The 12,081-nt window shown below is 38.4% G+C and overlaps 1 protein-coding gene across 1 annotated transcript in view; it reads right to left on the reverse strand.

Annotated features, from left to right (window-relative positions):
- LOC123747466 (proline-rich protein 36-like) overlaps nucleotides 1-9,856 on the reverse strand; it is a 12,817-nt gene extending 2,961 nt beyond the window's left edge. Inside the window, exon 1 of the mRNA XM_069313102.1 lies at nucleotides 9,406-9,856. Within this exon, the coding sequence (XP_069169203.1) occupies nucleotides 9,406-9,856 (451 nt within the window). The remainder of the gene's footprint in view (nucleotides 1-9,405) is intronic.
- Between the last annotated feature and the right edge of the window lie 2,225 nt (nucleotides 9,857-12,081).

The raw sequence follows: 12,081 nt of genomic DNA on the forward strand, positions 1-12,081 counted from the left end.
GAAAAACTATCCACGTGAATCTTTTTGAGACACAATGTGGCTTGGAAGATCCCCTTGTCTGGAAAAAATCCATTTGGGCCACCTTTGACTGCCACTTTGAACTGAAAAATCCTCCAAGCCTCTGGAACACGATCCAACCTCTACCTGGTACTTGGCTGAACATCCAGAAGTCTGCCTTGGCCAGGAAATTGGATATAGAAGATCACACAGCTTGTTGTCTTTTCTGACGATGAGTCACAATAACGTGGGTGAAGATGTAATGACCAGACCGCAAACCAGAAGATGAAAAAACAACGACTTTGGGGTCCATCGTGGACCATTATCAAGTCGATTGTGATGGGCGAGAGATTGATTGATTGATGATTGATTGATGAAGATGCCACCTAAGAGGGGGCACGGGAATGAATAGCCCGTAAGTGGAAGATTTTTTTTTAGTAAATGTATACAGTGTGCTGAGGTTACATTTAATCGTCAGGCTGCTATTGGGGGGCCGGACACTGCTTGGCAGTGTTTATGATGGTGTCCAGCTGCTGGACACTTTCTTTGACCAGACGAGTGGCAGTGTTGATGGCTTCATAGTGGTTACAGCAATATTCAGGGACTCTTGAAGCTCTTCTAAGGTCGTTGGTTGCTTCACATTCCAGGAGATAGTGAAGTATTGTTTTTTCTGTGACTGATTGGGAGAGAGGAAGGCACGGGCAATAAATAAGGCAAGAATGAGGTAAGGAGTAGGTAAGAGAAGAAGGCAATACCTAGAAGAAGTAAGGCGAAGGGTGAGAATAGGACGTAAGGTACAAATGGGATAAGTGTAATAATGAGACGAAGGCAGAATGGGATATGCAAGAAAAAGTGGAGGGTAAGAACTAGAAAAAGGGGGGATAGGCATAAGTCAGGTCACGTTTGTCAGGAAGGTTAGAGCATTTGGGAATGTACTGTGAAAGGGAAGAGTCAACAGCAACAAAGTCACGACTCAGGTTCATGTTGGGTAGGTTGTGTGATCAGAGCCAATTCGACACGACGGCGTCTGTGAAGAGTAGAGGCAGGAAAGATTATTTTAGAATACCAATCAATAGGATGATTAGATTTCCTAACATGACAGAACAGAGCATTGTTTGTGTTTACAGAATTAATCCTTGTTAATGTTCCTAAAGTCTGTCAGTAAGTGTACGGCCAGTTTCCCCAAAGTTTTTGAGAGGACAAGACGAACAGGAAATTGAGTAGACACCAGCAGCATTTAGAGGCAGGAGGAGAAATGTGAACCAGATTACTAGCAAGAGTGTTAGTTTGTCGAAGGGAGAGGTTTATGTCAAGAGGACGAAGGGCATTAGTGAGATTCTTGAGTTCAGATAAGAAGGGAAGGCAGAGCACAGTGCTAATAGTGTTGCAAACAGCTTTGCAACACTCTCCTCCGGACTTCTCTCAGAAGGAGAGGAGTCCTTGTAGAAGAAGAAAACCAGCCGGGGCTAGACCCGGCTGCTGGACTGGCCTGACTGAGCGACGGTCCAGGAGGCAGTGTAGATTTCTTTCTTCGGCCTAGTTATTTTTTCGTACTTCATCGGTATTCATTCTTGATGTTAACCTTGTGTTTCTTTTTAGTCTTCTGAAGGATTTTATCTCACGTAGTTAAGGTGTTGGTGTCGCCGTCAATGTTGTTAGAAAATGTACCATGATGGTACTTCCTGTCCCACTGTAGGAACAGTGCCACTGATCAGGGGGTGCTGCTTGCCACCCCGTCCTCCTGAGATATCCCAACGTTAAGAAAACGGTCAACTTTAAGTCTTAGCCTAACCTACCAGAGGATCCACAACAGAAACGGGACAGTATGTCACTTTCGCCAGCCGCTTCCATTTTCTTGTACGACAATTTTTGGCCTTACGTAACACATACGAGCTTAAAAGCGCCGTGCTTTGTAGGAGGGAAGGTTGAGCTTGCACGTCCACAGTTAGTGCTTCGTGCAATTCCAAACTTCCGAGCTTTTCTTTGGGTCCCTTTGCTTATGTCAATTGTAACTTGTTTCAATGTTTCAGTGACATATTTACAGTGTTTCTGAGACAGATTTACAGTGTTTCAGAGACAGATGTAAAGTGTTTCAAAGAGAGATATTAAGTATGTCAGAAATAGATTTAAAGTTTTTCAGAAATTGATTTAAAGTGTTTCAGAAAGATATCAAGGAATTCAGAGAGAAATTTAACATGTTTCAGAGAGGAAGGTTTAGTGTTTCAGATATAGATTTAAAATGTTCAGAGATAAATATAAAGTGTTTCAGAAAGAGATTTAAAGTGTTTCAGAGACAGATTTAAAATGTTTCACATAGAGAAATTTTGAGTGTTTCAGAGATACATTTAAAGTGTTTCAGAGACAGAATTAAAGTGTTTCAGAGACAGAATTAAGTTTGCGGCAGACTTGATGCTGGGAGCCAGCGGTTAGGTCTCATGATAAAGGCATCATGGAGAAGTAATATTATCGTCAATAAATTGTGAGTCCCTCGAAAATTACGATATTTATTACACAAATAAATCCCATTACCATGATGCATGAATAAGAAAATCAGCATGAGCTGTGAGGAGGATTCAAACCTATCCTCTGGGTACTCCAGCCTGTCCTCTAAACAACGTCCACTCCATGCACCCGCCAAAACGCTTCCCTGTTTATTAATGAAAAAAAACTGTTTACACACACGACTCACAACTGATGACGTTCGAACATTTCTGAGTCACTAACGAATTTTGTTCGAACCACAACGCTGTAAATGCTTCACCCACGTACTACAAATACAAATAATTATCAACCCCACCTAAACACCTAACCTAACCTATGCCTATATTTATGCACAATATTCTAATATATTATAATAATTTATATATGAGAAAATTCCCGTTTTGAATGAACAGCATGTTAGTTTTTTTTAATTCATCTGTGGGGTCGATAGTTGGATGTAATGGACTTGAATCGAGGACGGGTTGGTAGCTTAAGAAAAGTACTTCACCCACGTACTACAAATACAAATAATCGGCAACAGAACCTTAACACATAACCTAACCTAACCTAACCAGTGCCTAAATATGCACAATATGCTAATATATAATAATATTAATTTATATATGAGAAAATTCCCGAAAAAAATTTATATATGATGAAAAGAAATGTAAGAAATATTGAGAAAATTCGTGTTAGAATTATTAATCTTACTTTTTCGGTCATATTTAATAATACATTTACATATATATATATATATATATATATGTATATATATATATATATATATATATATATAAATAAATATATATATATATATATATATATATATATATATATATTTATATATGTATATATATATACATATATATATATATACATATATATATACATATATATATATACATATATATGTGCATATATATATACATATATATATATATATATATATATATATATATATATATATATATATATATATATATATATATATATATACATATATATATATATATATATATATATATATATATATATATAAATATATATATATATATATATATATATATATATATATATATATATATATATATATATATATATATATATATATATATATATATGTCGTACCTAATAGCCAGAACGCACTTCTCAGCCTAATATTCAAGGCCCGATTTGCCTAATAAGCCAAGTTTTCATGAATTAATGTTTTTTCGTCTACCTAACCTACCTAACCTAACCTAACCTAGCTTTTTTTGGCTACCTAACCTAACCTTACCTATAAATATAGGTTAGGTTAGGTTAGGTAGGGTTGGTTAGGTTCGGTCATATATCTACGTTAATTTTAACTCCAATAAAAAAAATTGACCTCATACATAGAGAAAAGGGTTGCTTTATCATTTCATAAGAAAACAATTATAGTAAATATATTAATTCAGGAAAACTTGGCCTATTAGGCAAATCGGGCCTTGAATAGTAGGCTGAGAAGTGAGTTCTGGCTACTAGGTACGACATATATATATATATATATATATATATATATATATATATATATATATATATATATATATATATATATATATATATATATATATATATAAATAAATATATATATATATATATATATATATATATATATTTATATATATATATATATATATATATATATATATATATATATATATATATGTCGTACCTAGTAGCCAGAACTCACTTTTTGGCCTACTATTCAAGGCCCGATTTGCCTAATAAGCCAAGTTTTCATGAATTAATATATTTTTTCTATTTTTTTTCTTATGAAATGATAAAGCTACCCATTTCATTATGTATGAGGTCAATTTTTTTTTATTGGAGTTAAAATTAACGTAGATATATGACCGAACCTAACCAACCCTACCTAACCTAACCTAACCTATCTTTATAGGTTAGGTTTGGTTAGGTAGCCGAAAAAGTTAGGTTAGGTTAGGTTAGGTAGGTTAGGTAGTCGAAAAACAATTAATTCATGAAAACTTGGCTTATTTGGCAAATTGGGCCTTGAATAGTAGGCCAAAAAGTGAGTTCTGGCTACTAGGTACGACATATATATATATATATATATATTTATATATATATATATATATATATATATATATATATATTTATATATTTATATATATATATATATATATATATATATATATATATATATATATATATATATATATATATATATATACTTGTGATCCTGTGGTCCTGGGTTCGATCCCAGGCGCCGGCGAGAAACAATGGGCAGAGTTTCTTTCACCCTATGCCCCTGTTACCTAGCAGTAAAATAGGTACCTGGGTGTTAGTCAGCTGTCACGGGCTGCTTCCTGGGGGTGGAGGCCTGGTCGAGGACCGGGCCGCGGGGACACTAAAGCTCCGAAATCATCTCAAGAAGATAACTCAAGATATATATATATATATATATATATATATATATATATATATATATATATATATATTTATATATATATATATATATATATATATATATATATATATATATATATATATATATATGTATATGTCGTACCTAGTAGCCAGAACTCACTTCTCAGCCTACTATTCAAGGCCCGATTTGCCTAATAAGCCAAGTTTTCCTGAATTAATATATTTTTTCTAATTTTTTTCTTATGAAATGATAAAGCTACCCATTTCATTATGTATGAGGTCAATTTTTTCTTATTGGAGTTAAAATTAACGTAGATATATGACCGAACCTAACCAACCCTACCTAACCTAACCTAACCTATCTTTATAGGTTAGGTTTGGTTAGGTAGCCGAAAAAGTTAGGTTAGGTTAGGTTAGGTAGGTTAGGTAGACGAAAAACAATTAATTCATGAAAACTTGGCTTATTAGGCAAATCGGGCCTTGAATAGTAGGCCAAAAAGTGAGTTCTGGCTACTAGGTACGACATATATATATATATATATATATATATATATATATATATAGTTCTGGCTACCTAGTAGCCAGAACTCACTTCTCAGCCTACTATTCAAGGCCCGATTTGCCTAATAGGCCAAGTTTTCCTGAATTAATATATTTACTATAATTTTTTTTATAGTAAATAATTATAGTAATTTTTCTTACATCTGATCCATCTGATTTACTGATCAATGTGTGAAGTATGTGAAACTGTCAGATGTCAAGTTTGCTTCTGTGTTCCATCTGTGCATATAGAAGTAGCAGTTGAGGATTAGTCTGGTTCTTTTTACTTTCGAAAGCCATGGTCTTGAAGTCGGTAGGCAGCAATTCCCAAGGGGCTTGCATAACGAAGTCTGAATGTATTTTGTTGACACCCCTTTCAGTGACTGTATTTGTTATATCGAATGTATTGATGGTGTTTATTGCACAGTGGGTCCGTGTTGCTATTGGAAGCTCCTCTTTCCCGAGGTAGTGCTCCAGTGATTATATCTTTAAGTGAACTGATTCTTGGTCTAGTCAATATCTTGGTCAGCATGCATTCAACAATCCCTTTTACCCGTATGTCAATCGATGTTAGTTTGGTTTCGAGTCTTAGGTTCAGCATTTTAGTCCATCTGGGAGCCCTTGTTATGACATGCATTGCATCATTTTGAATAACCTTAGCCTGTGCACACTGGCCAGGAGAAAGAGTGAGTAAGGCAGGAGCTGCATAACAACAGAACGAATGGCGAGTGTGTAAAACATTCTTAACACTGTGTCCCGCTCCTAGACGGGACCATGTGATTGCTCTCATTATATTCACTCATGATTTTACTTTCTCTTTCAGATATTGAATTTGCTTCTTGAATGTCATTTAATAATCTATGCAAACTCCGAGATATTGGTATTGTTTAACCCTCTGAAGGTTAATGTCTTGAATGCATAGATGCCTGTCTGGAATGTTGCCGCCTAGTCTCCTTAGACTGTCCCCCGGAGAGTCTAAGGCAATATAGTCTAAGGCAATCACAAATATCCTGTGCAGATATTTTCAGCCCTAAAATGGTGCATTCAGATGTTTCTTTAACTAACGCCCCTTGTGCTTTATTCAAAAGTTAAGGACCTGTGACGACTAATGATAAATCATCAGCATAGTTTAGCAATTTAACCCCTTCTGTAAATGCCGTGGTAACGAGGTTTTCCATAAGGATGTTAAAAAGACTAGGACTGAGGACTCCGCCTTGTGGAGTCCCATTCCCATGCAAGTGGTAGTTCGACGCTTGTCCTTGCAAATTTACTTTGACATATCTATGAATAAGGTAATATTGAATCCATGCGAACATATTTCCATTTACACCTTTTTAACTAAGGTGTGTAAAATTGCTTTCGGGATTGCAAGTTCGAATGTTTTTTTTCTAGATAAATGAAGATCAATATAGCTGGACCTGAGTTAACTGTTCCTAGTAATGTTGATATGCAGTTGGCAGTACCTACTCCTCTAGTGAAGCCAAATATGTTCTAATGCAGGTCTCCAGTCTTCCACTTGAGTCTCTATAAGACCATTAGTTCTGCAGTTTTACTAATGCATGATATTAATGAAATCGGTCTTTAATTGCCAGGTCCTTTAGGTTTTAGAATCAGAATGATGTCTGCGTTCTTCCAAGATTTCAGTATTTTGCCTTCCTGTCGAGATACATTGATGAAGTCTAATATCTCCTGTTCTCCCTCAGGACCTGCGTGTGCGAGTATGTAATGTTATCAGCACCTGGTGCAATGTCCTTACCACCTTTTTTGGCTCTGATTAGTTCTTGTTTGGTGAAGGGACAGTCACATTCGTCCTTTGTATCTATGGGGGAGCCGGTCGGCCGAGCGGACAGCACGCTGGACTTGTGATCCTGTGGTCCTAGGTTCGATCCCAGGCACCGGCGAGAAACAATGGGCAGAGTTTCTTTCACCCTATGCCCCTGTTACCTAGCAGTAAAATAGGTACCTGGGTGTTAGTCAGCTGTCACGGGCTGCTTCCTGGGGGTGGAGGCCTGGTCGAGGACCGGGCCGCGGGGACACTAAAAGCCCCGAAATCATCTCAAGATAACCTCAAGATAGATGCTCTTATGAATGGCTGTCAACCTCTCCTGTTTCAGGTGTTCTTGCTGCCTGGTGACCATTGCAGGAAGCTGATATGAACATAACATCAAAGGTAACTGCAGAAGGCCAATTGGCCCATAAGAGGCAGCTCCAATTTATAACCACCCAATCTCACTCATATGCATGTCCAACCCACGCTTGAAACAATTCAGGGACCCCCACCTCCACCACGTTACGTGGTAATTGGTTCCATAAATCAACAGCCCTGTTACCGAACCAGTATTTACCCAAGTCTTTCCTAAATCTAAACTTATCCAATTTATACCCATTGTTTCGTGTTTTTTCTTGTGTTGATACTTTTAATCCCCTTTTAATATCCCCTTTGAAGTGTCCATACATCCACTTGTAACCCAATTCATGTCACCCCTAAGTCTTCGCCTTTCCAGTGAATGTAATTTAAGCTTTGTTAAACTTTCTTCATATGACAGATTTCTAATTTGGGGAATTAACTATGTCATCCTACGCTGGACACGTTCAAGTGAATTTATATTCATTCTATAGTTCGGCGACCAAAACTGAACTACATAATCTAAATGGGGCCTAACCAGAGCAAGATATAGCTGAAGAACAAAACCAGGTGTCTTGTTACTAACGCTTCCATTAATAAATCCCAGTGTCCTATTTGCCTTATTACGAACATTCATGCATTGATCCTTTTGTTTTAAATTCGTACTAATCATAACTCCCTTTCGCACTCACAGAAATCACAATAGCGTGATTCATCAAATGAGCATGTCGTAGCTCAGTCGATTAATGCAGCGTCTGGGATGCTCTCGGACGCAGGTTCGAATCCTCGTCACGGCCCTTGTGGATTTGTTCACCCCTTTCACAATCTGACTTCGCAATCTCAACACCATCTAGCTCGTATCATGTAACTCTATCATCACTACCTAGCTTCAAAACTTTCCATTTGATTACTGCTTCTTGCAATTGCTTTTGTAGATGTTGATGGTCTGGTGTCTTGACTACCCGACTGTCGTTGGTAGTCTGTCTGTTCATGTTGCGTTGTTTGTCCTCTTGTACTTCGTCTTATCTCAGATATTTTTTTTTTTTTTTGTGGGGATATTCCTGCGCGGGCCCTAAGCCTCTGGCCGGCCCACTAAAGGCAATTGAAACTGGTGTCTGCCTTGATTTTCACTATGTTTTTCAGCTCTACTTCGGTAACACTGTATATTTGTTGTGGTGTTTCCGAAAGTGATTGCTTTTTGTTTTTTTTTTGCTTTTGGTGTATTTCTGCACTATTTTTGTGTATTTTCTTATTTGGAGTTGATATATTCGAGAAAATTTGTTTTATGAGAGTGGGTATGTGGTGTGGCTGTGCACGAGTGTGCACGTTGGTGATGGTGTATGTAGTACTAGTGTGTGTGTTTATCCTGGCCTGAGCTGTCAGCACCTTTTCTTTCCATGCAGAGCAGGTTGTGTTCCAGGCATGATGTTTGCCTCCACAATTTGGACATTTGGCTGTTGTGGTCTGGTTTGTCTGTGCTAGGCTATACAGTCTTTGGTTGGATGTCTCAGACTGCACACTCCGCATCTCTCCTGCCCGGTGTAGCGTGATTGAAGGTGGCCGTATTTCTGACATTTGAAGCTTCGCAGGGGTTTCGGGACGAATGGTCTCAGTCGGTTTATTTCCCAGTTTTCAAAATTAAATGTTTCTGGGACATGTCCCATGACGATCACGAGAACCTGACGTGTTGCTGCTTTGTCTACTTTTGTCCGGTATCGTTCAGCATTCAGGATTTGCCTGTGTTTTAGTATTGGATCCAGGGGAAAGTCTGTTGGGTATCCCAAAACCACGACTCGTCTTTCTGAAGGATCAAGCTTTTCCAAGCATAAAGGTTTTCCTTTCAAGGCTGTTACTTTTTCTAATTTGCAGTCTATTCGTCAGTGGTGTCATTATAATTTCTCCTCTCAAGTTGACTGCGATGGAATGTTTGAGCTCTGGTTGTTCCTTTTCCATTGCCGTAACTACTCTATTTGCTGTAGGAAAGTGCTCTGTCTGCATTATCTTGAATTTTGGAAAATGTGCAGAGTGTGACGATGTCTGGTGTGAGAATGATGGTGTCCTCTCCTGTCTCATACTGTTGTCCTGTGGCTGGGCTGTGGAGACAGGTACATTGTCTGACACTGGCTGGTGTGAGACTGGTGCTGTCATCTCTAGGTCCATAATGTCTGCTGTCTTCCTGGTAGAAGCACGTGGTGAAGCCTCGATAGCAGTTTTCTTTGATGCCTGCTGCACCTCGGTCCACTGTCCCTCCTCGTCTGAAAGGCGCCTCCGTTGCCTCTTTTTCCTTCTATTTGACTTCCCCATGACGTCTCCACGTAGTGAGGACCGATTCACTGCCCTACCTAATGCCTGAGACACTTCTAGGCCTGGAGAAATTCATTCTCCTCCAACGGAGGTCGTAAAATAATTCCTCCTGGTGGAGTCAGGGATACCTAACTTCTAGTTGAGCGATTTGGTCTACCATTCCCTCTTAGGTTCAGTACATCTTTTAAGGCGCCCCCTTGTGGCAATAGCCGCAGGGTAACGCCTCGCCCTTTAGGATAGGACTCTAAACGACCTGGTCAGGGATACGGTCCTCACAAAAAAAAATAATCGGTTGTGGGCGACGATTGCGGTGCTAAACTTTGGGTCGCCTGTGTATTGGGCTGTGCAGAATACCATTCAGTTGGACAGCAGCCTGTATCAACAACGTTTTTTGACCATCAATTCTAGATGAAATCGGTATTTTTTCCTTCCAAACAAGATATTCTGTAAGTCTTGGAGTATTGATGCGCTCTTCCACACAAAACCGCGAAGATTTGAGCTGATAGGTGCTCAGAATCTTGAGTTTCCCAAACAACAAAACTGTGTGCGGCCAGCAAGTAATGACGCCGGCAACGAGTCCCCCGGGTGTACCATACCACCCATATACCAGTTGTACTATGGGACACATGCACCATATATACCATGTGACCCAGATCCCAGGCATACCATATAACCCCATATACCAGGTGTACCATGGGACACATATACCAGGTGTACCTAGTGACACATATCCCAGGTGTACCATTTGAGACGAGATCTTACTTCAGAACCCACATCTTCACACGTGCCCTCCAGGCCTCCACAAGTCGCTCAGCGTGCGGCCAAGACCATACACAGCTCTAGTCTCTGGTCGTTCACAAGACCTTGACGTACCCTCTGTCTCATATAATTAACGCGTGGTTCACACAGGCTCCAACTATTTTTTTACTTTTATTTTTTTTAAACGCCCCTCCCCCTAAAGCTGTATATAATTGGTGGCACTCTTAAAAGACCGCGACAATTTGGCGTCCCAAATTCTTTTCACAACTAGCGCACAAACACAGCTCTACACTTCCGTCGCCACATGTATTTGAGAGAGAAATCTCTTAAGTTGTTTCTATACAATTGGGTTCACAATAACATGTGTGAGGTGCACCAAGATAGATCACTGCTGAACCATGGGACACAGATCCCAGGTGTACCATGAGACTGATCCCAGGTGTACCGTGGGACAGAGATCCAGGGAAACAATGGGACACAGATCCCAGGGAAACAATGGGACACAGATCCCAGGTGTACCATACCATGAGATGGATCCCAGTTGTATCGTGGGACAGAGATCCCAGGGAAACAATGAGTCACAGATCTGAGAAGATAATTACGTCCCATAATCGACCATCAACAGCAGTGAACGTCAGGGACTATCAGACGTGATATCGGGGAACGTAAATGTTTCAACAAACCTACGTTAAGTATTATTTTTGGATTTGAGTGCACTTAGTCTATAATTATTACTGTAGGTAGTTCTGCGTTATGTCATCTACCGACCACAAACCCAATGCTAGTTTCATTCCACCTTATTGTCAAGTTCTCAATGAATAGTGGAATAATTCTCTAGCCTACTATTATATTATTATATCTCTGTGATTGCAGTGTGTTGGATAGGACAAGCTGAGAATTTCTTCCTCTACACACGATTTCCCTACCGGTGTTTCATCCATTATTTGGGCGATGCGATCAGGTCCACTAGTATTCGAACAGTGAAATGTGATAAGTGAAATCTTACAGCTAAGCCCTCTTTTCGTTATTTTGTAGATTTCCTTTGATTAATGCTAATATTGTCTCTAATATATGTGTTATACATTTATTATACATAAGGGATTCTAAGATAATTCACTTACATTTAATATTTGTTGCCTAGAGTGTAGCAATTTTTACACACGTAATTTCATATGATTTGCCAATATATTTCGTAGGCTTGATTATCTCAATATATTATAATCTCATAGAATAAACATTTAATTTCTGATTCTATAATCTCTAATGTTGTAATTAAACAACTGGTGACGAACCAGCACCAGTTCCTAGATATATATTAATTTCTAGTAATACCCTCCAATGTTGAGTTTGAGGATTTTAACTCTTAATTAATTATTATTACAATCCATTCATGCTCTTCAAATAATTAAAAAAAAAACTATCATCCATAGTCACTGATATTTCAGTGTCAGATTTATAATTAATTT

The sequence above is a fragment of the Procambarus clarkii genome, chromosome 74 (assembly GCF_040958095.1).
Source record: "Procambarus clarkii isolate CNS0578487 chromosome 74, FALCON_Pclarkii_2.0, whole genome shotgun sequence".
NCBI classification, from domain to species: domain Eukaryota; kingdom Metazoa; phylum Arthropoda; class Malacostraca; order Decapoda; family Cambaridae; genus Procambarus; species Procambarus clarkii.